This window comes from Brassica oleracea, chromosome C7, assembly GCF_000695525.1.
Source record: "Brassica oleracea var. oleracea cultivar TO1000 chromosome C7, BOL, whole genome shotgun sequence".
Classification (NCBI taxonomy): domain Eukaryota; kingdom Viridiplantae; phylum Streptophyta; class Magnoliopsida; order Brassicales; family Brassicaceae; genus Brassica; species Brassica oleracea.
Window position 1 is genome coordinate 20,013,821 of NC_027754.1, and position 24,761 is coordinate 20,038,581.

At 36.6% G+C, this 24,761-nt stretch overlaps 4 protein-coding genes, 2 long non-coding RNA genes, 1 other non-coding gene and 1 pseudogene across 7 annotated transcripts; 7 read left to right on the forward strand and 1 right to left on the reverse strand.

Annotated features, from left to right (window-relative positions):
• Positions 1-3,999: 3,999 nt before the first annotated feature.
• Positions 4,000-4,516, forward strand: LOC106305563 (paired amphipathic helix protein Sin3-like 3). Its single transcript, XM_013741929.1, has 2 exons — positions 4,000-4,155; positions 4,260-4,516. Exons 1-2 carry the CDS (start codon positions 4,016-4,018, stop codon positions 4,372-4,374), a joined length of 255 nt encoding a protein of 84 aa, XP_013597383.1. The 5' UTR covers positions 4,000-4,015; the 3' UTR covers positions 4,375-4,516.
• Positions 4,517-5,193: 677 nt separating this feature from the next.
• Positions 5,194-7,711, forward strand: LOC106301209 (pyruvate dehydrogenase E1 component subunit alpha-2, mitochondrial). The gene is made up of 8 exons (XM_013737557.1): positions 5,194-5,965; positions 6,038-6,117; positions 6,450-6,527; positions 6,746-6,841; positions 6,933-7,004; positions 7,095-7,148; positions 7,242-7,307; positions 7,417-7,711. Exons 1-8 carry the CDS (start codon positions 5,269-5,271, stop codon positions 7,459-7,461), a joined length of 1,188 nt encoding a protein of 395 aa, XP_013593011.1. The 5' UTR covers positions 5,194-5,268; the 3' UTR covers positions 7,462-7,711.
• A 2,664-nt stretch (positions 7,712-10,375) lies between these two features.
• LOC106306129 (probable galacturonosyltransferase-like 8) lies at positions 10,376-12,115 on the forward strand. Its single transcript, XM_013742606.1, has 2 exons — positions 10,376-11,873; positions 11,951-12,115. The coding sequence occupies exon 1, from the start codon at positions 10,708-10,710 to the stop codon at positions 11,854-11,856; it is 1,149 nt and encodes a 382-aa protein (XP_013598060.1). The 5' UTR covers positions 10,376-10,707; the 3' UTR covers positions 11,857-11,873; positions 11,951-12,115.
• A 420-nt stretch (positions 12,116-12,535) lies between these two features.
• On the forward strand, positions 12,536-14,937 carry LOC106302793 (annotated as a pseudogene).
• Positions 14,938-16,619: 1,682 nt separating this feature from the next.
• LOC106304528 lies at positions 16,620-17,688 on the forward strand. Its single transcript, XR_001262769.1, has 2 exons — positions 16,620-17,316; positions 17,396-17,688. It is a non-coding gene; the product is annotated as an uncharacterized LOC106304528 (long non-coding RNA).
• Positions 17,689-20,185: 2,497 nt separating this feature from the next.
• Positions 20,186-20,259, forward strand: TRNAV-AAC. The gene has a single exon. It is a non-coding gene; the product is annotated as a tRNA-Val (tRNA).
• Positions 20,260-20,646: 387 nt separating this feature from the next.
• Positions 20,647-24,149, forward strand: LOC106301545 (probable mannan synthase 10). Its single transcript, XM_013737977.1, has 10 exons — positions 20,647-20,779; positions 20,874-21,191; positions 21,313-21,411; positions 21,499-21,750; positions 22,157-22,268; positions 22,419-22,555; positions 22,791-22,904; positions 23,275-23,474; positions 23,556-23,747; positions 23,829-24,149. The coding sequence occupies exons 1-10, from the start codon at positions 20,711-20,713 to the stop codon at positions 23,974-23,976; spliced, it is 1,641 nt and encodes a 546-aa protein (XP_013593431.1). The 5' UTR covers positions 20,647-20,710; the 3' UTR covers positions 23,977-24,149.
• LOC106301546 lies at positions 24,090-24,587 on the reverse strand. Its single transcript, XR_001262245.1, has 2 exons — positions 24,465-24,587; positions 24,090-24,377 (listed from the first exon to the last, which is right to left on the reverse strand). It is a non-coding gene; the product is annotated as an uncharacterized LOC106301546 (long non-coding RNA).
• Between the last annotated feature and the right edge of the window lie 174 nt (positions 24,588-24,761).

Consider the following 24,761-nt stretch of genomic DNA (forward strand, 5'->3'; position numbering starts at 1 on the left):
TGCTAGATATTGCTGCCCAATTAAAAGTGAGTATTGAGTAACAACATCATCTCCGGACTCCAAGCTCTCTTCGTCTTCTCCCCTTCTCAATATATAAATCGATGCCTTTCTTTTTTCTCACCAATGGGTTTGTACATTTGAGACGAGCCACAGTAGAGCTAATCGTACGGCGGCTAGAATCTGATTGAGGTTAAACGCTTTACTCACGGTATAGAGGTAATGACAGTGAGAATTTGATTTGTGGTTAAACGGACTCATTCTCTTTTTATATTTTTAAACTAAAACCACATAATCTGATTTGGTGGTTTCGCTTTCTTTTGCAGCCATTTGAGTTTGGGGAACGATGAACCATGAAGGTTTGTATCCTAGCTCCTTTATACATAACTTCATTTTCTAATCCTGGACACAGAGAGATTATGAAGAATTCAAGGTTAACATCAATGCTTAGTTGCGACTGCACAGAAAGTGTCTGAAGAAGTCTTGACTAGGCACAAATGCACTCCCTGGCCTGGTAATAATATTTGTGATCATTTGTTCTGATCTAGGTGAGATTCTCAGAGGCGTTTAACTGTTTCATTTTTGTTATATGTGCTGAGTGTACACATTACTCCCAGAGTTATCTGTTTATTTTCATGTTTTCTCCTTTGAAACAATGGTGTTTGCGATGTATAAAACCACAAGCTGCCTAGGCTGGTTTGTCTTCCCATGAGAAGAGACCCAGAGTTGACCATCATAAAATGTTGGAGCCATGAATCTTTTAGTAAATGATTATGCCTAATCCTTGATTATATTATTTGAATTCTTTCCGCAAATCTCGGGGTTTCTATCTAATGCTCCTTATCTTATGAATGTAGATTGTGATCACTACATCAACAATAGCAAAGCTCTTAGAGAAGCAGAGGTAGATCCTCAGCCGGGAAAGAAGATTCGATGGGATCAGTATACACGACATATACATATATCCCAATGTTGTAGTCTTCGACGTAAGTATACGATAGTTCTGTCACCACCCTCCTTCTCTTGAGTCATAATCTCGGGCTTAAAATTAATTTTTCATCTTGATTGAGCTCCCGCTTTGGCACTGCTTTATGTTGCTACCTTTAGCTTCATTGAAAGCAAAAAGAACAGCTACTGAATAGATTTTTAAATGAGGTACATATATATAATCACTCAAAATATTTTTTTTAGCGCCCACTTTGACCTACAAAAGAATTACAATTTAAAGCACTTGAAAGTTGAGTCAACCGATTGAAAACAAGACTTTGATGATTTTGTTATCCCCCACGACAAAGAGACACTTCTTACCGTAAGAAATGCACCATATATTATCTCTAGGGTCTCATCTACTTATGATTTGCATCTTCGTTTTCTCCACAAATAAAGTTTTCCGAGGAGCTGAGTTGAGGAATTCCCATAAGTTATATGGTCAGTGAACAAATAGTAACTATGGGAGCCAGCTTTTCTGGGATCCTAGACACAGAATACGTAGAGAATCCAAGTAGAATAATGGTTTGTCTCCGGGCAATAATATGTGTCGGGATAACAGTACACTGTGAGTTTTGTGTATTTGACAAAAAGTAATTACAGTGTATTTGTGTATATGCATGTGTCAGACACAAGTTCGTGATTGATTTAGTTGCTGACATGTGAGCAACCTTTTTATGATTGTTTCGTCTTTCTCAACAGATAAATGAACTTATATTATGTCAAGCAATCTAACAAATAAGTTAACTCATTAATTTTTAGATAAGTATTCAAAGTTGTATAAGCTTGTTTATTAAGCTAGATGTGCTTTCAACATGAAACCAATTGGTAATAAGAGGAGTGACCCATCTATCTTATATATTACTAATGATCTCTTCCAATATCCGATGTGAGACTTATGTCCCTAATACGCCATCTCGAAATGATGGCTTTTTGAGCGTCAATCTCGGAATGTTTGGGCAAGGATCGATGGGTCGACTTTGGCCTGGATCGATAATGGATCGGGTTGGATTGTTTGGATCGGGCTCTGATACCATATTAAGCTAGATGGACTTCCAACCTAAAACCAATTGGTAATAAGAGGAGTGACCCATCTATCTTATATATTACTAATGATCTCTTTCAATACCCGATGTGGGACTTATGTCCCTAATATTGTTGATATATACTATCTCTTTGTATTTTAAAATGATGCTTTAAGTTTTTTCACAAATGAAATGTTAAAATTATTATTATTGGGATTAATATTATTTAGATTAATTTTAATCTTTTATATTTTACATTTTAATTACAATATTTATTTGTCACTAATGATGCTCGCCGTTAATGATCTTTGAGTTTTTTCTTGATGCTTTAAGTTTCAACTTTAAAAAATGTTATATAAACAATTAGTAATATTGTAAATATAGTGAAAAAATTTGTAAATTAATAAATTTGAAGCATGTAATCCGCGCGTAGCGCGGAAAAAGAATCTAATGATCTTTAATGGTATTTTTTAACTTTTAGATATCTGTTATCTATCAATACTATTAAACCATAATCACAACTTAGACCTAAATTTGGTTAACGTGTGATATTGCCAAAATTAGAACATTTATATTAACTATGCTTATTAATATGTCACTTAAAACCTTAATTATTTAAATAACTCAACTAGATATTTATTTTTTTTAAATAAATAAAACATAATTATACAGATTTTTTCTAATATTGCAATCTAATAAAATTTTACGAGATCTTTCAAAAAAAATTATACATTTTGAATAACTATATAACATTTATAAATATCTAAATAATTAAATAATTCTGTGATTGTTATTAAATAATTATTAGATATTAATATTAATTTAATTTGAAATGTTATACACAATATAAAATTTATGATACTATATATATGGTTATTATTATGTTATATACTAAATTTACTATATTAGATATATATATTATATATATATATATGTGTGCCTTTTTGAGAACAAAAATCTACTACATATGTCCAAAAATGTACTATATATTAACAATCATATTAATTAAAATTTTATATAAATTTCATAAATTAAATATACTAGGTATATATATCAAACATGTTAAAATCTTATATATATATATATATATATACTAAAAATCTAAATTAGTTTTTTGAGATTTTATGATTTTAATAGTTTTCACTTGTTATCTCAGTTTGTCAATTGATATCAGCTAAATATAAAAATTTTTTGGATTGCAAAAATAAATGCCACAATGTAAAAAAGTAAAATTTGACAAAAATAACAAAGGCAAGTTAATTAGACTCTTTGGTTAAATAATTTTTGCAGATTATAATTAGGATTGATTTGCTGCTTGCTAAATATACAATAAAATATAAATATATATGATATTAATTTTTCATAGTTTGTTTCAATCATAATTAGGGTAAAATTTTATTTACAACTGACATGTGTTTACTTCATTAAATACAATTTAATATTTATAACTCATTTCTACAAAGATATTAATTTCAAATGGACTGATTAGATTAATGTTTTCTGTATATAAAGACATACAACTCAAAGATTATTCATGTGCTAGTGCAACAAAGGTGAAGCTTGAACTCATAATATTTTTTCTAATTCGCTAATTACGTAGAAACTTTTTACAATTCTATTTCGATCATACCCAGTTAATATCTAGTGTACTATATAAATGTTAAACAATGAAATTTATATATTTCGCGGAGATATGATAGTTACATGAATGGCTCTAAAAATCATATAGTTAGATTTGGGTTAACGTTTGGATTAAATTAAAATGCAATTTAAATTTGATTATATATATATATTGTCATGTTGTCGTGCTCTATTTGGTTCAATCTTCAATGCATGTAAGTTTGTAATTATAGGAATTGTGAATTAAGATCTTTAATGCAAAGTTTTTTTCACCCGAAGATGTCAAGCTACTTTCCAGAAAGTTAAAATGTGTTTTAGTCTTTGGAGATGTTTTTTTTTAATTATTCTCTTTGTTTGTAAAATGAAGCTTCGACCAACTTCAAACCATGGATGGAGAGGGAAGTAAACCGAAAGCAAATATAGATGATGCGTATGCATATCTTAGGACTGTACAGGATAAATTTCATAACGATCATGACAAATATGACAAATTTCTTGCTATTATGAATAATTTTGAAGCTCGGAGGTATGTATATTCATAGTTTCTGCAAAAAAAAAATTAACCCTTGATGGGGTAACACTCTAATTTTATTAAAACTAATTAGTTACAAATACAATCCTTATTTGTAGGATTGATAGGGCTCATTGCATACTGGAGGTGAGGGAACTATTTAAAGGACATCAAGACTTGATTTCGGGTTTCAATAAATTCTTGCCAGAGTGGTTGGAGATCTCCCCAACTTAGATAGAGGGTTTTACTATCCATCATTTTCATTTCGGATCTGAACCGACTTCGGTTTAGATTTATTCTAAGTCGAATCTGTTCTTTCTTCATAAACAAATCATGTTTTGGATTTAACCATTAAGGCTTAGTAAAAATAAGGTTCTAAGATATTTGATATATCCAACTTTTTATTTATCATTCGTGTTAACTCTTTAATCTAATAATCCAAAAAATCAAAAACTGATATTTCAAATCTTAAGAGAACTCAACAATTTCTAATATTATCATGTTGGTATAGTACATCGAGTTTTGAGAATGAAGTTGAGGTCAATGTTTGATTAGATAATTTGGTTGTCTAGTTTCACAACAACAACAACAACAAAAAAATTCTGCTATGTGATTGGAGTAAGATGTTTAAAGAATGAAAATTAAAATATATATGCACTTCGAGAAAAGCTAACTTTGAATAATGAATAAAAGCTTGTTGAGATTTTGAAAATGAGTTAAGAGATTTGGGTCGTATGAATCTCAACCAAAGACATGCAAGTCAGTATGTAACCAACCATGTAAGAATCTTGGACGTTGATATCAAAAGCAACACAAACTTGGTCATTCACCAACTCAACATAGACAACACCAAACAAGTAGCAATTCCCCATTTGTTGATTTCACCAGATAGATCCAAACTGAGTTCTTCTAGTAAAACAAACACAACATAAATTTGTCTCTTTGTTGTCTTGACGGAAAAAGTTGACTTTCTATTATGTTTTGTCGAAATGACCATTAAAGGCTTTGACTTTATCATAGAGAGGAGGAACGCTTCTTACATAACTTCCCCTCACTTCAACCCAAAAAAAAATAAAAGTTCCGATCTTTAACAAAAAAAAAAAAGGTTCCAAACCAAATCGGAGGAAGATGGCGCTATCACGACTCTCTCTACGATCCAACCGTTTCCTCAGACCGTCAACCACCGCCGCCGCCCTACCTTCCTCCATCCGCCGCCACGTCTCCACAGACACAACCCCCATCACGATCGAAACCGCCGTCCCTTTCGAGTCCCACCTCTGCGACGCGCCGTCGCGCTCCGTGGAGACCTCCTCGGCGGAGATCCTCTCCTTCTTCCGCGACATGGCTCGCATGAGGCGCATGGAGATCGCCGCGGACTCGCTCTACAAGTCCAAACTGATCCGCGGGTTCTGCCACCTCTACGACGGGCAGGAGGCTCTGGCCGTGGGGATGGAGGCGGCGATCACGAGGAAGGACGCGATCATCACGTCGTACAGGGACCACTGCACGTTCCTGGGGCGCGGAGGGGAGCTGGTGGACGCGTTCTCGGAGCTGATGGGGAGGAAGAGGGGATGCTCTAACGGGAAAGGAGGGTCGATGCATTTTTACAAGAAGGACGCGTGTTTCTACGGCGGACATGGGATCGTTGGCGCTCAGATTCCGTTGGGGTGTGGTTTGGCTTTCGCTCAGAAGTATTCCAAGGAGGAGTTTGTGACTTTTACTTTGTATGGTGACGGTGCGGCGAACCAGGGGCAGTTGTTTGAGGCTTTGAATATTGCGGCTCTTTGGGATTTGCCTGCGATTCTCGTTTGCGAGAATAACCACTGTGAGCTCTTTTTTTTTTTGTTTTTTTGATAAAGTTTGAGTCTTTGATTGATTGAGTTTGGTTTGGTGTTAGATGGAATGGGGACTGCTACGTGGAGGTCTGCTAAGTCTCCTGCTTATTTTAAGCGTGGGGACTATGTTCCTGGATTGAAGGTGAGACTGATTCGTTTAATGTCATGATCTTGAGTGTTTGCAATGTTTTTGCTTCCATTGAATTTTATTGTTAGTTCATTATTGAGCATTTATGTTGATGTGGGGTTGGCTTGTGTGAGAAAGGACGAACCTTTACGTGATATTTGAATCTGTTATGCGTTTGGATTATGTAAACTACCAATGACATTGTCACCAAAGTCTATATCTTTATTGTCCAGTGTGTTTTATAGTTTTAACCAATAGTATTGTATCCTTTGTTTTCCTGATTGGTGAGAGTGTGTTGTGTGTGTGACCTTGAAGCTAACTAGTGGGTATCTTGTCATTTTGTGTAGGTGGATGGTATGGATGCACTGGCTGTGAAACAGGCGTGCAAGTTCGCCAAGGAGCATGCGCTCAAGAATGGACCTATTGTAAGTTTTCTCAATGCTTTGATCTGTCAACAAGTTTTACAGCTTTAATTCTTGATTCCTTTGTTTTCGGTCCTTGGCTTCTCTGAAATGGAACATAATACAATATGACTCTTTGAGCATATTTGTTAGCAACGCATCTATAAGCATATATTTGAATATTATAATCGATTCTGCACCTAGTGATTTGACCCAACAAACCGTCGCTATTAACTTTGCAGGTCCTTGAGATGGACACCTACAGATACCACGGTCACTCTATGTCTGACCCAGGAAGTACCTACCGTACACGTGACGAAGTCTCCGGCGTGAGACAGGTTAGTTCTTTGTTTCATTTGTAAGAACACTGCTCCAAAGCGTCAGAAAATTTTAATATGTAAATTTTTCATTGGTGGTGTTACCTTTTAGGTGCGTGATCCTATTGAAAGGGTGCGGAAGTTGCTCTTATCTCATGACATAGCTACAGAAAAAGAGCTCAAGGTACTCTTTTTTCTCCACCTTCACATCCTCCACATACAAACATAATCATCATTTCCATATGCAAATGACAATCCTCTCTTGACTTAAAAGGACATGGAGAAAGAAGTGAGGAAAGAAGTAGATGACGCCGTAGCTCAGGCCAAGGTAATATAATCTCATGGCTCTTTCTACCTTTGTCTTTGTTATTCATATATCAAAAGCATTTATACAAATCCCTATTCGTTAAAATTGTTTCAGGAGAGCCCCGTACCAGAGCCATCTGAGCTATTCACAAACATGTACGTCAAAGACTGCGGAGTTGAGGTACTACACTTCCCAGTCTTTAACCCTTGTGGCTTTGTAGTTCTTTGCATGTTCCGTAATATAAGAAGAATCTAGAGATTTATGCAATTTTCTTCATTGTCATGTGCAGTCATTTGGAGCAGACAGAAAAGAACTCAAAGTCACACTTACTTAAACCTTGTTCCGTAGGAGATGAAGGTTCTCAATAAATGCACTCACAATTCTCGAGTCGTGCTACCAAATCATTTCTGGTTTACATTTTCATTTCAAGTGAACAGCCATTGCTTTTTGCTTAAGCTTTTTTGCCATTTTTAAATACACTTCAACAACATTGTTACTGACACAGAAGCAATAAGCTTTGGATCTTATGAGTCTTTCTCTATGTGTGAATGATAAGAGAAGCAAGAAGAGAGCAGTTCAGAAAATATCTCTTCTTCTTTGTATGTGTTAAAAAGGATCGTGACGTGTGAGTTAAAAAATCATCAAGAACCCGTGTTTAATATCGTCATCTACAACTACAATGACATATTTAAAGTTATAATAGACAAATGGAGACAGATGGTAGCAATAAAGCCTCATGAATTCTTATTATCTTTGCTTCTACTACAAGTCCTTTTTTCTATCACACACCAAATCCTACTGAACCGGTAAACTCAATGACGCACTCACTCTTTTAGTTTTCTTGTGACTACTAATCACCAATAAGAAACGTTGATTCATTCTCTTTTTTCTTTCTTAACCCGGTATTTGTTTCTCCATATATATACATTAGTGGTGTGAAATAAAAACATGGGTTGTTCAAGGACTCAATCATTTGTTGTTTTCTGAGAAATACTACTCTCTTTAAGAAACTCTATCTTGCATGTAATTATTTTCTCTATGCTGTAAGAAACGGTTATGTATACTGATTTAGCCAGAGTGGATCATGCCATGATTAACAAGCTTCTAGTGATAATTCTAATAAAGTTTACTTTGGTTGACGCTAATATTCTCGTGGAGTTTGAGGTAAACCTACATGTTTAGTTCAGGCTTCAACCAATTTGTTGCACTTTAGCTACCAAAACCCAAAACATCTTGGATATGAGTTTTGGATCTTGTGAATTAAATCACAAAGCATATTGGATTCTTATGAACCATCCTCTACATAGTGATAAGACCAAACAAACCATTGCGTTTTCTTGCAGATCCTTGAGAAGGACACTTTACAATATCATGGTCACTCTATATACACTTCAACATTTGTGATTGACACGAAGCAAATATCAATCTTTCTCTTCTCTTTGAGAAGAAGCAAGAAGAGAGCAGTTAAGAAAAGATCACCATCTTCTTTGTCTGATAAAAGAATGTCGACACGTGAAGACAAAATCATCAAGGACCCGTGTTTAATTAGTTATCTACAACTACAAATGACACATTAAAATTTTAAAAACTTATAAATGAAAAAAGGAACCTACTTCTTCGTCGGTAGCAATAAAACCATATGAATGCTCATGTCCCTACCACCTAACTTCAATTATTGTTGCTTTTACTACAAGTCCCTTTCTCATCCTCCACATCAACACACCAAACCCTAACGAACCGTAAATTCAATGACGCACTCAACTCTTTTTTTTTCCTTGCTTTTCTTAATATATAATTTGGATTTCTTGTAACTACTAATCACTATCAAGTAACGTTGATTCATTCTCCCTTTCTTTAATCCGACATTTGGTTTTCTATAGGCCTTTAGGAACCTACCTAACCATACTTAGTTTGACAAGTTTATAGAGTGTTCCAGTGTCTAACAATTCAAGAATATTCCAAACGTATTCGACGAAAATCTTAAATCGTGTTCTCTTCTCAGTTCTCATACCCTAGAAAAAGTCCGAAGCACATCACATATCACATCACATAGAAAGTGAGTATATATAAATTTTCTATATATTATATGGCTACGTCGAGCAAGAGCTGCACTACCCAATGGGAATATTCGCTATAATTGGCTCAGTAGTCGCTACCAGCAGCCCCATTTTAAAATACAAACAAGAGAACAAAATTTAATTTAATATTCTAAATGAAATCTTGCCGACAAAAGATTTATCCTAATAAAATTTCGGATTTATGTCTTTCTTTTTTTCTTTCAGCTAAAATATATATTTGCCCTTTTTTAACTACGAATGAATGCACACGAGCGGTGAAACGCATAAAACCAGAATGATAACCTTTTTTGGTAATATTTCTATAAATTGTGTAAGATGCATTAAGGTTAAAAATCATTTTAACTGATTGTGATATGTGAATGTTAGAATCTACAGTTTCCTTGTTTGGTTGTGCAAAATTTAATGCTATTTTTCACCGTTTCCTAAGAAAATCTTACATGCTTTATCCTTTAACATTAGTTAGGAACTCTTTTTTTTTAAATAAGAACTTTATTCATTGAAGTTCTTCGGTAGTCTAGTGTTTCTTATGCGTGTGTATGACCTCAATGTTGCAGGTTCGATGCCTCAAACTATACGTTTGTTTTACAAAAATAAAAAAAAACTTTATTCCTTGCTTGGCTGTACAAAATCTGATATTTAAAGAAATTTGTAAAGAAAAAAAAAGTATTATCTTATTCTTTTCCCAAAAACATTATTGGGAAATATTTTCTGGGGTAGATGGTATTGCTTGCCAGTACGAAACTCATGTATAATTTTTTGTAAATAAAATGAAAATTATTCATTTGACCAAAAAAATAAATGAAAATTATTCTTTGTTCAACTGGCAAACCAGCATTTATTTACAGACATTTTCTGGTATCTCGATGCCATTTTCTCATAAGAATTATTATTACAAGCAAATATATGTGTGCAGCGCACGTGACAAGTTGTTTACATTCAACTTCTAATCTTTCAATCTCACCCGTCCAAATCGCCACAGTGGAGCCCGTTTCACAAAAGCGAATCATCCAGCTGTTTCCCTCGACCTGCATAGCTGGCACTGTCTTAATGGGTCAAGACAAGTTTCCAAAACCAACCTTTCGTTTTCTCTACAGTACACCCTCCCGCAGAGGAACAAATCCACTCTTATTAAACTCACCGATATCTCGAAATTAACTTTTCTAGTATGGGTTAATTAAAGTTTAGGGATTGCTCTTTGTAAACTTTCCCTTAACGACTAAGCCATACTGCCTTCTCACGCGCTACTAACGGAGCGTGAGTTTCAATCTCCTAAACAAGGAAACCAAATCATGAGAATCCAAAGTAGACATCTCATTTATAACCAATCTTTCTTCTTCTTCGTCTTCCTCTTTCCTTATCTCTCCATCTCTGTGGAGAGAGAAAGGAACATTCTTGAGATCTTTCTTGCACAATGCTAACTCATTAGCAGATTCAAGAACAAAGCTCAAATCTTTCTTTACACTCGCTTTGAAGCTAAACGTGTTCTTGTTCTTGTTCTGATAATGCAGTCAAACGCCGTCGTTTTAGCGGCGGTCTTGTGTTTGTTTCTTCTACCACCGTTCGCCGTCGGGATACGGACGGGTCCAGGGAGGATCACGACCGTCAACGGCGGAATAAATACGTTTAGTAAACTCGGTCCGTTCATGGAAGCTCCGGAATACAGAAACGGCAAGGAGTGCGCTTCTCTAGTAAACAGAGAGAACTTCGTGTCGTCTTCCAACGACCCTTCTCTAGTCCACATCGCCATGACTCTAGACTCTGAGTATCTCCGTGGCTCGATCGCAGCCGTCCACTCCGTTCTCCGCCACGCGTCGTGTCCAGAAAACGTCTTCTTCCACTTCATCGCCGCAGAGTTCGACTCAGCGAGTCCCCGCGTACTGAGCCAACTCGTCCGGTCGACTTTCCCCTCGCTGAGCTTCAAAGTCTACATCTTCAGGGAGGACACGGTGATCAACCTGATATCGTCGTCGATCAGACAGGCTCTCGAGAACCCGCTGAACTACGCTCGGAACTACCTCGGAGACATACTCGACCGGAGCGTTGACCGAGTCATCTACCTCGACTCGGACGTGATCGTCGTCGACGACATCACCAAGCTTTGGAACACGTCGCTGACCGGGACACGTGTCATCGGGGCTCCGGAGTATTGCCACGCGAACTTCACGCATTACTTCACTTCGAACTTCTGGTCAGACCCGGTTTTACCGGGTCAGATCTCGGGTCGGACGCCTTGCTACTTCAACACGGGGGTGATGGTGATGGACATGGTTAGGTGGAGGGAAGGGAGCTACAGGGAGAAGCTAGAGAAGTGGATGCAGCTCCAGAAGAAGATGAGAATCTACGATCTTGGTTCTTTGCCACCGTTCTTGCTCGTGTTCGGAGGGGATGTGGAAGCTATCGATCATAGATGGAACCAGCACGGTTTAGGAGGGGACAACATACGAGGAAGCTGTCGGTCTCTGCATCCTGGTCCGGTGAGTTTGTTGCATTGGAGTGGGAAAGGGAAGCCGTGGGTGAGACTTGATGAGAAGAGAGCTTGTCCGTTGGATCATCTTTGGGAGCCGTATGATCTGTATAAGCATAAGATCGAGAGGGTTAAAGATCAGGCTCTGCTTTGGTTTGCTTCTTTGTCGGAGTTGGCTGATGATTGAAGCTTCTTGTGAGAGAGGTTAAAAGAAAAGTTACATTTGTTTATTTTCAATTTTCATGTTGTGCGTTTACAGGTTCTACAATACATTTGTTCAGGTGATTCTTTGATTTTGTGGTGTATAAATGGAATTAGAGAGGGAGAGAGTGAGAGATATAGAGGCTGTGGAAGCTGTTGATGAACCCTTTCTTTGAGAATTCTTTTTTCATTTTGGTGCATCGTCTTGTTCCTTAATAAAACTCATCTTGAAGTGCCTCTTGAGATTTTCAAGTCAGACCATTTAGGTTGTGTATTATAGAGTAGCTTGGGTGACAAGTGATAAAGGAATGGATTGGTAACAATCAGACGGTATATCCTTTAACGCTATGGTAAGAGATGCCTAATCAAACCCTGACAGTGTGTGCATGCCATGGTCGACCTTAAGATTTATGAGGTTTAAGATAATCTACTCTATTAAAATTAGGAAGATTTACACGTATATTTTGAATGCGTAGGTTTGTGATTGACAGATAATCTACTTGATCGTTATCAAAACCATGATTACAACACATGACATAAACACAGCGTCGTTAAGGGATTAGTAATGGGCTGGTCTGTTAAAGCCCAAATGCGTTTTTCCTGGGTCCATAGCTTGTCGTTGTAGTTCACCGATGACTCTTGACTGACTTGACTCTCTAGAAGGAATGAATCGAATCTATGTGGTCCCACACGTTCAGAGTTGTCCGTGAGAAGCAGAGGCAAACATTTTAATTAATTTGATGATTAAAGAACTAAACTCGTGTCTAATTCAAAGTCTTTTGGGTCGAAGTCTTCAGCTTTCGAAGGTCTCGCTATTAGAGAAACACTGGGTTTCAATTTTGTGTGTGTGTGTGTGTCCACTGGAAGCAGAAATCCAAAAAAGTTGGATCATCATCATTTGGAGCTAACAATTGTTAGATTTTGTGGGCTATCTTCACTTTTTTTTTTGCTGGTAAGTTTCTCTTAAATTCTCTCTCCTTCAAAGTGAAATTTGAGTACTTTCAATCATTGGGGTCTTTCTATTTTGCTTCAATTATTTGAATGCTTCCGACAAGAATCTGAGTTTGCTCACAAAGAGAGATTTTGTCTTGTGTGAAAGTAGTAATTAGATCCTTTACTCTTGAAGATAAAATAGCTATGGCTGATACAAGTTGTTGTTGTTGCCAATATTGACGATAAGGTATTATAATCTCTGTCTTCTTTTTAGATTGTCTCTGTTCTTGAGAGAGCTTCCCAAGTTCTTGACAAGATTGTACTATTTCTCATAGGTTTCTTGATTCATTCCTTTGGTTTCTAGGGGGGTGTTTATGGCTTGATGGAGGATAAACAGGTAAAGGCAATGGCTCCATCGAACCCGAGCCTGCAAGTGTCGGTTTCATTTGGAAGGTTTGAGAATGATTCACTCTCGTGGGAGAAGTTCTCTGCTTTCTCTCCAAACAAGTACTTGGAGGAAGCTGGAAAATTTTCAACTCCAGGTTCCGTAGCTCGGAAGAAGGCCTATTTCGAAGCTCATTACAAGAAGGTCGCTGAGAGGAAAGCTGAGTTCATGGATCATCAGGATAAAGAAATTGGCAAGAACGCATCCTTTAGATCAGTCCTTACAGATCAGGGAAGTGTAGAAAGTGGGCCGGTGACAGAGTCTGTGGTTGAAGAAGGATGTAATGGGCAGCTCACTTGTGAAGAAGTTAAGCATGTCACTGACATTGTGAAAGAAGAAGTTAAGAACAGTCAAAGATTGGAGAACTTGAAAGAGATTGCTCTTGTGAAGGAGAAACCAGATGATGTTGAAGTGAGAGAAGAAAGTCTACCAAATGATACTAATGGAAATACAAATGAAATACCAATGAAGGAGATGGAGAAAGAGAAAACCCAAAAACTAACCAAGAAGGATGAAAAACGTACAAGAAACTCTCCCAAGGTAAACTTTCTTGTCTTCTGCTTCGGATGTGTTGAAACAGTTTGTGTCTTCTAAACGCTCTTTCTTGTTCTTGTCTACAGCCTGATCAGGTGAGGACAAAACCGACAACTAACAAGACTGTAACAAGTAAGAAAACTCCACCGAACAAAAACATGTTGAAGACAACAAAGAAACCAGCAGCACCTGTCTCAAAAGCAGCCCCACCAGTGTCTTCAACTCTAAGAGTGTACAAGCCAACTTCAAAAGTCACTTCACAGTCTTCTGCAAAGAAGGAAAAACGTCTCGTCTTTACTGAGAAACAAACAAACCTCTCTGAAGTCATTGCATATGTCCATGAGTCTTGGTCCATCTGCCTCTGATCCTACTTCTCTAACAAGCACTAGAAAGTCATTGATCATGGAGAGAATGGGAGATAAAGACATTGTGAAACGTGCTTTTAAAACGTTTCAAAAGAGTTATGGCTTCAAAGCTTCTGTCGACGAGCAAAAGCCAGCTCTAAAGCAGGTATATTAGTATTTTCTTAGTAATGTTTTTTTTGTAAAAGATAACCACTGTTTCAGCTGCTTAAACACCAGAATCCTGCTAAGCCAACGACGAAAGCAAGTGGCATGGAGAAGAGAAGTAGTACTAACACTCGTGGACTGAAAAGCAATGTGACAGCTGAGAAACAACAAAAGGAGGTAATATCTCTCTCTCTCGTGAGTTATGACCAAACTAAACATTGGAGGTTTGCGAACCCTAAGGCTGGAGTGGTTGATGTCAAAACTCGGAGAGACTCTCTTAATCCAAACGCAAGTTCTCTTCCAGTATACGTACCTTACAAAGAGGCTCTTCAGAAAAGGTGTTAGGATAGTTATAATCGGTTCGGTTTTAGTATGATCTTTGCCACCAATGTTGTTCCATTTAGTCTTGAGGTGAAGAGCCAATGATCTTTTTGTTATATAGAGAAGTCTCTAGTTGTTAAAAATAAGCCTAACGTTAATATCATCCCTGAGGGAATGGATGATGAATGGTTATAATTTACATTCCTGTGTATGTGTATAGACTGTGAGAATCATACAGTTTGTTTTGAGGATGAGTCAGAGCTACCATCTTTGGCTGTGATAATCTTGTATCTTGAAAGATATCTGGACCTTCGAAAAAAATTATTCACGGTTGGTAATATATTCGAATAAGTAATGATAAAATTTTAGAAGTTACTAACTTCATTTGTGTTTTTTTTTTAATTATAAATAATAAATTGAGAAGTATAATTAAAAATTTAAAGTTTAGATCTTAATGTATACTCCCTGTGGTTCATATTAGATGATGTTTCTGTTTGACCATTCTAATTGCATATGCTAAATGCATAACAATAAGCTCATTATGGAATTTGGACTTAAGCCTAAACTGTTTCCTCGCATAATCATATGACAATGCGTTCCAAATTCCAAATTATAATGTTTTTGTTTTCCTTTGAATTTGACTGTATTGAATGAGATCCGTAATTATTTTCCTTAGTTACGAGAAGATAGAGAATATCAATAGTCGATAATCATTTACGCAAGACTCAATAGTCGATAATCATTTACTATAAATTCATCACTCATGCAAGTTTTTGAACCTCACTCGAAATAAGAAAAGCTCATTTGAAGTGTTATTACTATTGAAAATGTTTGGATTCGGATGCTTCATGATGTTCGTCTCGTGTGTGGTGATGATAGTGCAGGCTGCGATAACCCTCGCTTCTGTCTTAGGTTATGTTTAGTGCTTAAGTTGTAATCGATCGGGCTTATAAGTCAGATCTCACTATGAATTAATAAAAAATAATTTCTTCTTATTTCTTTAATCTTTTTTACTTACTTTTTGTGCTATTTACACATGACTCTATATTCGAATTTTCCTGTTACACGTTCCTTTCTATACTTGTTGGTTTCTCTGGTATTTGCACGAAGTCAATGTTGATATATGTTCATTAATTATGAGTTCTTGTTTTTCTTTAAAAAAATTGTTTACTATAAGATTTTTGAGGCCTAAGCTTATAACCTCTTTGTATTGGGGATCATAATAGTCAAACTCATTATCTTGAACTCTTCTAGAACCGAAAAAAAACCAAAAAACTGAAAAGCCAAAGAACTAAATGCTCATGGCTAGCTTAAACCATTATAAAAAAAGTTTACACAGAAAGTAATTATGATAATTAAATGTGATTTGGTTAATTCGAAAAATAATTGTAGAAGATTGATTAAATTATTAGTCTAGAAAAACAATGGAAAAGAAAAAAAAATATGGGTGTACGGAGGAGTGTTGGTGGTAGGCACGAGACCGATCGGGTATCCGGGTAATTTTAAGGTATCCAGATCCGAATCTTTATCCGGCGGATCTAGAATTTTACTATATTTATCTGGATTTGTAGTTCTCGGATATCCTTCTAAAAATTTTAATATCTGGCAGATATCCGGATCCGGATTTGGATCCTTAAAATAAATAAAAAATATTATTAATATATATAAATATTAAAAATAATTTAAAAATAAAAATATATATAATATTTTTAATTATTTCTATGTATAATATTACATAATTTATATAAAATTTATATATACTATATAAAAATGAAAATATATTAAATAAAATTAATATATATATATATATAATTATTTTTGAAATAGTTATTAATAAAATTTACGGATTCGGATATCCTGACTAAAAAATTAAGATATTTGGATCCGGATCCGGTTTTGACGGATTCAACATTTTACTATCCAAATCTGGATTTAGCCCCTTCAGATATCCGAATTTTTGGATCAGATCCGGATCGAATCCGGATCGAATCCGGATAAAAGTCTCATGCCTACGTGAGACAACTGATGTCAACACAATATTAATTTGTTAAACTAATCAATATAGTTTTGTCTGGAAGGCCAGCAGTCTCCACGTGAACACTACGCGCCATCAAAAAACAAGAAACAACCTGAGGCCCTTAAAATCCGGAGCCTCGCGGGCCGAACAGCGAAATGTAGTGAAAATCCAGGGTTTTAAATTTCTTCTTCTCTATGAGCGAACCTAAACTGTTTCTGCTTTGACAGTTCAGTCTTATGATCTCACTAGATTCTTAAGGGTTTTCTGGTGAGGTGTTTTGTTCCGGTTGAAAAATGGCAGCTCATAGATTTAAATCGGAGAATAAAGATGCTGAGAAGCAGCTACGTCGATACCCGTGCGACGTTCTAGGCGTCTTGAGGGATCAAGAAATTAAGAGCGCCTACCCTAGTAAAGCTTCTTTATTGGTTTCTTGTTGTCTCTGTAGTTTGCTATGCGAGTTTGGAAGATAAAGATCAAATCTCGTCACAATCTTAGTGGAAGATAGAATCTTTATGGGTTTGGGAGAAGATTCTTGAATTGAGTTTACCAATAAGTCTCTGGCAACATGTTAATGGGTACTTATACTAAAGGGAAGGCGGTGGTCTAGTCTCCTTCTGCTTATCTCTGTTTTAGTCTTGTTCCCTATTGTAGCCAATGCCTGGCTATGATCTCACTTTTGTGTGCGTAGTGAGTGTCTTATCTCCCTCCTTATAAGTATCATATGTGCAATGTCCACACTCACAGTAACTTCCGGGTTGGTGTGCAGAGTAGAATCATCTTAGCAAAAGAAAATTCAAGGTTGGCTCGCCATAGTCTTTTCCCGTCAAAGTGGTATGAAAATGCCAAAGCATTGAGATAATTAACGTGTGCGTCTGTCTGTTTGTGTATTTTGATCAAGAAGCCAATAGCGGATTGAGCTTAGCCCTCTTATTTCATTTTAAAATTCATACCACATGAAAAAGAAAAGGCATGTCATTACTGAGTATATAAGAAATCCTATACCTAATTTTGGTTTTAAAGCATTGTACAAAGGTTGATTTTCCTGTGCTTTTTGAAGAAGAGAAAAAAAATGCACTCAGCCTACACGACTGCTCCATTAAGAAAGCGGAGCTCGAGCAAGAACAGACTGAGAAAGAGCTCGTTCAAGAAGGCGGTGGCTGGGGCATATGCACCAATTGATCAGGAAGAGGGAGAGAGCAGCAGACAGAGGAACAAGAAGCCATGTAGTACTTGTCATAAGTCTGAGACATTTAAAGGAGAAAAGCAGATGGTACAAATTAGTAACTACATTTGAAATTAGACAAGAAAAAACCATTTGCTGTTAGTCTTTGTATCTGTAAATCAGTTGCTGTTTTTTCTCCTTCAACTCTATCATTAGTAGTAATCAAAATTATTTGTTCGATACCTTATTATTAGAGAAAATTATCATGATCAAAGCATGTATGTAAATGATCATGGCATATATATAGCCTACAAGTTTTCAATCAGTAAATGTTTTAGAAACTCAACAAAACCACATTGTAAAATGTACTTTCTAAAACCAAATTGTAAAATTCTTATTTTAGTCTTCACGATTATTAGAAAAATGAAGGAGAATGTGGCTTCAAAGTTCAAACCATGTTATTGCATATTTGCTTATACCAAAGAAAGATCTTTTATCGTAATGGAAAGGCCCAGTAATACCTACAGCCCATAAGACCTTTTAAGAAAAAGCTTCAGCGTCCCACATCGGGGAGCCGAGAAGATAGGATCTGTGGAGACTTCAGTATAAATACGCTTCACACTCTACGTTAGAAAATCACGCAGCCATGTGGTGAGCACAAAGCGAACTATTCTTTCGCCTTTTACTAAAGAATACCGTGTGCTCTCCACGCCAAGTGGCATACGCTTATTTTTGGAGGGATCCACTTTCGAGTGGACCCAACATATTTCTAGTATAAATTTTATTTGCTGTTAATTACAACTTGCGAGGGAAAGTAATTAATAATACAAAATCTAAGGGATTGTGTCATTAGCATGGATCAATGAGTGCATCTCGGTCTATAACCCGCTTCAGCAGCTCTCTTTTCTTTCAGAACCAAGCAAGCATTGTTGGCCAAATGGAGAAAGCGTTCAGACAAAGTATGATACCACTCGGAAGTGCAGCCGCAGAGTCAAAAGGTACACACTCAGAGAGGATGAATCCTTTGACTCTGATCCTGAACTATGGGCTTTTAGGAGAAAACATGCTGATCATGAAAATTCAGACTATGCAGGAACAACCATTGACATGAGGAGTCACTACGCAAGTACATGGCAAGAACTCAAGAATATAAACAGAAATCACTATGAGATCATATGACATGAGAAGTTATTAATCATTATGCAATTAACTAAGTTAAGCAGTCTACAAGAGATAACTCCTGCTGAGTCAATCATTTCAGCATATCAATTAAGCTTATACTTAAACAAAATCCATACATGGCTCATTATGTTACTGTGCAAAGTATATACTCCAAAAATTAGAGGCAAAATCAGTCTTCTTTCACCGACGATAATAAGGAAATGATAAGTATAAAGCCGTCACGCCACTTCAACTTGTCCTTGTGTGTGTAACGCACAATAGGTTTAGTTAGCTTTTTGTATTCTGATATTATCAAATGCAGAGAAAAGGGAAGACTAGGTTGTCTAACCGGGACGACGGGTAGCCAAGTATGCTTGTTACCCCGTGTAGTGATCCACAAGACATCATCTACTTACAGAGAGAGAAATGCACTTAGGAACATACCCTTAGTACATGAACATGACTGATCTCGAAATATCCTGCTTCTTACAACTTGCTTTCTTAGTGTCTCTAGTCTTATCTTTTGACCTCATCTCTGTGGTATCCTCTTCTTCACATACTTAAACTTTAGGAGAAGTTGGCTCCTAAAGAAGGGGTTTTAAAGAGAGGTAGAGTTTTAAATATACACACTCAGTTCAGAATACACATCAATGTATCTAACATGGAAAAGACAAAAGGTGAGAGAGCGCAAAACATACATCCTCTCTCTCAAGTCTGAAGCTCCAAAACTGTAGAGTGGGTTCTTCATCCCAACAGAAGAAAGATATTCCTATGTATATACATAGCAAAACAGATTGCAAGGCGAAAGATGAACTCACGGATGAGCATCAATCTCTCTTTTGTTCAAAAGCTTGCTATCACATTTACAGCTGAGATGTATGAGAGAAAAACATAAGAAGCACACATCTTTAGTTGAAAAACTATAAAATGCGAAAACCCAGAATGAAAAATCAATACTTATGTTCAATATGACATCTTTGCGTACAATTCAACCATAACTTTCTACTTCGTAACGATAAACGCCTAGTGTTATTACGTAATCGATCTTCAAACAAACATCTTACCAAGCACAAGGACGTGAATCTCTCTCGCCACTGGTGCGAAACTCTCAGTGAGCTCTTCTTTCCGCTTCGTGGAAGCCGAGCACGGTGGGTTTGGTTCGTTTCCCGGTTAATGGGTTACGTGTTTTTTAGAACTTGCTATATTATTTAGTTTGTAAAACGATAACCATAAGGTTTCGTGGTGTAGTCGGTTATCACGTCAGTCTAACACACTGAAGGTCTCCAGTTCGAACCTGGACGAAGCCAATTATTTTTTTTCCTCCACCCGCCCGGAATGCTTAATGGGCCTAACTATAGGGCTCGACAATCAAATCAGATACAGATCAGATATAGGGCTCGTCTGCCTGTGTTGTTATTTTCACTGTCAACGTCAAGAAAAACCAGTACGACTGTAAAATGCATCACGACCACGTGATAAATACTTATAAAAACTATGAGTGGGTTAAAGAAACAAACAGTTTGTTCTTTTTCTCCTGTGTGGTTTGAAGCTGCCATACTGCTCGTGAGTCACTAGAACCTCCAAACAATCATCAACGTACGTTTTACAACTATTAACGTAACCGACAAAGTCTAGCTAGGACCAACCAAACTAAAACACAAAATGTCCTAACGAATACAATAAATATAACGAATTAAAAAAAACCATAGTGCTTTATATTAGAAGCAATGCACCACTGAATCTGAACTCTCCAGAAGTATGGCTCTGTTTCTGAAGCCTCTTATCATCTTCCTACATGATTCATGGCTTGCCCTCCTCTCTCTACTGGTAATCAAGATGTCATCTTTCTGACTTTCTCTATCATTCACTCGCCCTGTTTCTCTGCTCTGACAATAATTTCTTCCTTTTGTCTCACGAGAAGAACTATGGATGGAGCTCTGAAGAGGCAGCTGGAGTTCCAAAAAGGCTCCAAGCATCCATTAAAACGACATGGGGGCGACAATTGAGGAGTTCACTTATGGTTCCACTATTTAAGTGTTTGGTGGCTTTTTGCTTGATAATCTCCCTCTTAGTTTTCATAGAGGGTGTTTACATGAACCTAGTAGTACTCTACGTTAAGTTATTTAAGCGAAAACCCGAAAAAGTTTATAAATGGGAGCCTATGCAAGAGGACATTGAGCTCGGAGATGAATCATATCCCATGGTCCTTGTCCAAATCCCAATGTACAACGAGAAAGAGGTATGCAATTTATATTTTATATCATGGACCGATATATTAAGATTAATCTCAAAAATATATATTGACAGGAAATATAAAGATGTGAGATTCCTAACACTCACGACGTGTTCTTACACCGCAGGTCCTTAAATTATCTATAGGTGCTGCATGTAGACTAACATGGCCATTGGACCGCTTAATTGTTCAGGTTTTAGATGATTCCACTGATGAAACCATCAAGGTCTCTTGCTAATCAAGTCTGATTACTTAATCAGAGACATATCTGTATTTTTCTAAAATTATTAATGTGAAAAGGATTGAAACGCAGGAGCTGGTGAACAATGAATGTGCAAAATGGGAAAGTAAAGGCGTGAACATTAAGTGTGAGAGGAGAGACAAAAGAAATGGCTACAAAGCAGGAGCTCTTAAACAAGGCATGAAACATAACTACGTGAAGCTTTGCAACTACGTAGCCATATTTGACGCTGACTTCCAACCGGAGCCTGATTACCTCCAACGCTCCGTCCCGTTCCTTGTACACAACCCTAATGTTGCTCTCGTTCAAGCCCGATGGAGATTCAGTACGTAGACTATGGTATCTAATTATATTTGACACACCTAAAAGAACTATAATTAGTAACTTTTCTCTGAACTTTTATTTTAAAATTAATTGGACACTAACAAAAGCAATCATTTGTTAAAATAATTTATATGCATGCAATACCGGATATTCTTTCAAAATGACTTTTTTTTTTATTATTCATTTCACCAAAATTCCTTCATTCATTTTCATTATATATACATATATATATATTTTTTTTAAAATTAAAAGTTAATGATAATTCATCTTAAAACAAACTAGTAATAATTTGAATTCGTTCTCGATCGTACAGTATGTTGATTAGGCCGCTTTATTTTTCGGTCTAAGAAACGTAAGAAAAAGTCTACTTTCAAATTGGGTGATTCTGTGTGTGGGGTTCATCACATTGAACGCAAACAAGTGCTTGATGACGAGGATTCAAGAGATGTCACTCAACTACCACTTTATGGCAGAGCAAGAATCTGGATCCACTAGACATGCCTTTTTCAGCTTCAATGGTGCATTTTCCTATCATCATGTTAATTTCTCATTCCCCTCCACGGCTCCACCCCTTAAATCTTTCGTATTCACCTTGTTTGACTCTTACTAGTGTGATGGTAATCAACTTATGTGTTAATATTCGATGTTTAACATTAAATCTTTGTCAGGAACTGCGGGTGTATGGAGAATGGCGGCGATGGAAGAAGCTGGAGGATGGAATGACCGAACCACCGTAGAAGACATGGACTTGGCCGTTCGTGCTGGTCTTCTCGGATGGAAGTTTGTCTTCCTCGATGACCTCACGGTATTCGATTATGTCCCTAATTAATTAACCATTAATTTTTAATAAAGAAAACTTGCCTCGAATCAATAAAATCCCCAACCTTAAAAACTCGTATCATGTTAACTTTACTCGTCATACTGGATGATATCTAATATTCAATGATTGACATATACACATGTTGTCTATAAAAATCATTGCATAATGCATAATGCATAATGCATAATGCATAATGCATAATGCACACTGAGTTTTGTAGGTGAAAAGCGAGCTACCAAGCAAATTTAAGGCCTTTAGATTCCAGCAGCATCGATGGTCGTGTGGTCCAGCCAATCTCTTCAGGAAAATGATTATGGAGATTATTCGCAATAAGGTCTTTTCCAAAAAAAAATTGTTTCATCTTAAACACACACGTGCCACAACTATTTTGTTTTTTTGTCCATCACCTTACTAGTATGAGATATGTGATGTGAGGCTGACGTACATTTTCTTGTTGAGTGGTAAATTTCTTTTGTTTTTTTTCTTCATTTAACTATATATCAGTTTTTTTATTATATGCTTTACTGGAAATATGTAGATATTGATGCTGAACTTGATTTGCTAATGTAATGGCCTAATGAGAAGATCGGTTTGGTTCAATCTAGTGTTATTTGGTTTGGGTAAAATATGTTACGTATTTGAAAGATTGATTGCTTTTGTTTTACTATACAAATAATTAACGTATTGTGTGTAATAACGAGCAGAGAGTGACGTTATGGAAGAAGTTGTATCTGATATACAGCTTCTTCTTCTTAAGGAAGATCCTAGTCCACTTTTTCACTTTCTTCTTCTACTGCGTTGTTCTTCCTACAAGCGTCTTCTTCCCTGAAGTAAACATTCCAGCTTGGTCAACTTTCTTCATTCCCTCTCTGATCACTTTCTTCATCGTCATTGCTACACCAAGGTAATTGGTACTACACTTCTTGATTTATTTTGTTCAATATACAAACATATAGTATTAACCTTTTAAGTTACTATATCGTAGATCCTTCTATCTCGTGATATTTTGGGTCTTGTTTGAAAACGTGATGTCAATGCATCGGACAAAGGGAACTTTCATCGGTATACTCGAAGGAGGAAGAGTGAATGAATGGGTTGTTACTGAGAAACTAGGAGATGCTCTTAAGACTAAGCTACTTCCTCAAATTGGAAAACCTCGTAACGGGTGTTTCGAAAGGTAACTAACTAATGAGCTATGAACTAATCAAAGCAAAATAAACATAACAATATACTTAGAAGAGTGTTTGGTTTGTTGCAGCATGAACTCGAAGGAGATAATGATGGGGATTTACATATTGTGTTGCGCATGCTATGGACTTTTCTTTGGAAACACATTGTTATATCTCTATCTCTTCATGCAAGCGGTTGCTTTTCTCGTCTCTGGAGTTGGCTTTGTCGGAACTTGAGAGTATAACACTGAAAGACCTTTTGGTTCCTGATCAAGAACTTAGTTGATGCTTGATGAGACGTTCTGAAGCTATAGTTTGATAATTTCTTGATCTTTTGTCTAGCTACTACGTTAGTTGTATGTTTCGTGAATTGAATAAGATGATGATGTAATAACATTTAACAAAAACAATAGCATGGTGTAATCCACCTGAAATTCAAGAAATCTCTAATCTGCTTATAAGGACAAGCAGATTCTAGGTAAAAACAACAACATGCGAGAAGCAAGCGAACATGCTTCTCGGTGGTCGATCAGATCTAGACGCTGTTTTTCGGGATAGCAGTAACATATAACCTTTTTAGCGCGATTTCACTGGACTCATGTGCCAAAGAGTTGCAACCTTCGTCTCTCCAGCTCAAGCTGTGTGATGAGGACAAAAATGCATTAATATCACAGACACAGAGGCTTAATTAACATTAGACAAAATGAAATGAAAGTGAGACTGACCACTTTCTTGACTCGGTTGTTGGCAGCATCAGTTCCTCCAAAGACACAATCGGAAAGATAGGGGCTACGTACCCGTACTTCTTTCATCACCAAAATGTCTGAGTTTTCCCATTGCACCGGATGTAAAAGCCGGAAAACCGGACCGATGTAAACGATATAATAAAAGCGAAGTTAAGGAAATAGACGAATATATAAAAACGAATACGAGGACGATAAGAAACCGTATTCGCAAATAGACATGGAGGCGAGATATGATCTCTTTCCTTAACTCAAAATATTCGCTCCGTTAGTGAGACG

Excerpts from the sequence above, each read along its gene's own strand:
- LOC106305563 (XM_013741929.1), top strand. The coding sequence starts at position 4,016 with ATGGATGGAGAGGGAAGTAAACCGAAAGCAAATATAGATGATGCGTAT. Across the intron at positions 4,156-4,259 it reads AATAATTTTGAAGCTCGGAG|GATTGATAGGGCTCATTGCA; the intron begins GTATGTATATTC and ends CCTTATTTGTAG.
- LOC106301209 (XM_013737557.1), top strand. The coding sequence starts at position 5,269 with ATGGCGCTATCACGACTCTCTCTACGATCCAACCGTTTCCTCAGACCG. Across the intron at positions 6,118-6,449 it reads ACTATGTTCCTGGATTGAAG|GTGGATGGTATGGATGCACT; the intron begins GTGAGACTGATT and ends CATTTTGTGTAG. Across the intron at positions 7,005-7,094 it reads CTACAGAAAAAGAGCTCAAG|GACATGGAGAAAGAAGTGAG; the intron begins GTACTCTTTTTT and ends TTGACTTAAAAG.
- LOC106306129 (XM_013742606.1), top strand. The coding sequence starts at position 10,708 with ATGCAGTCAAACGCCGTCGTTTTAGCGGCGGTCTTGTGTTTGTTTCTT.
- LOC106301545 (XM_013737977.1), top strand. The coding sequence starts at position 20,711 with ATGGCTCTGTTTCTGAAGCCTCTTATCATCTTCCTACATGATTCATGG. Across the intron at positions 22,905-23,274 it reads TGGAGATTATTCGCAATAAG|AGAGTGACGTTATGGAAGAA; the intron begins GTCTTTTCCAAA and ends AATAACGAGCAG. Across the intron at positions 23,475-23,555 it reads ATCGTCATTGCTACACCAAG|ATCCTTCTATCTCGTGATAT; the intron begins GTAATTGGTACT and ends ACTATATCGTAG.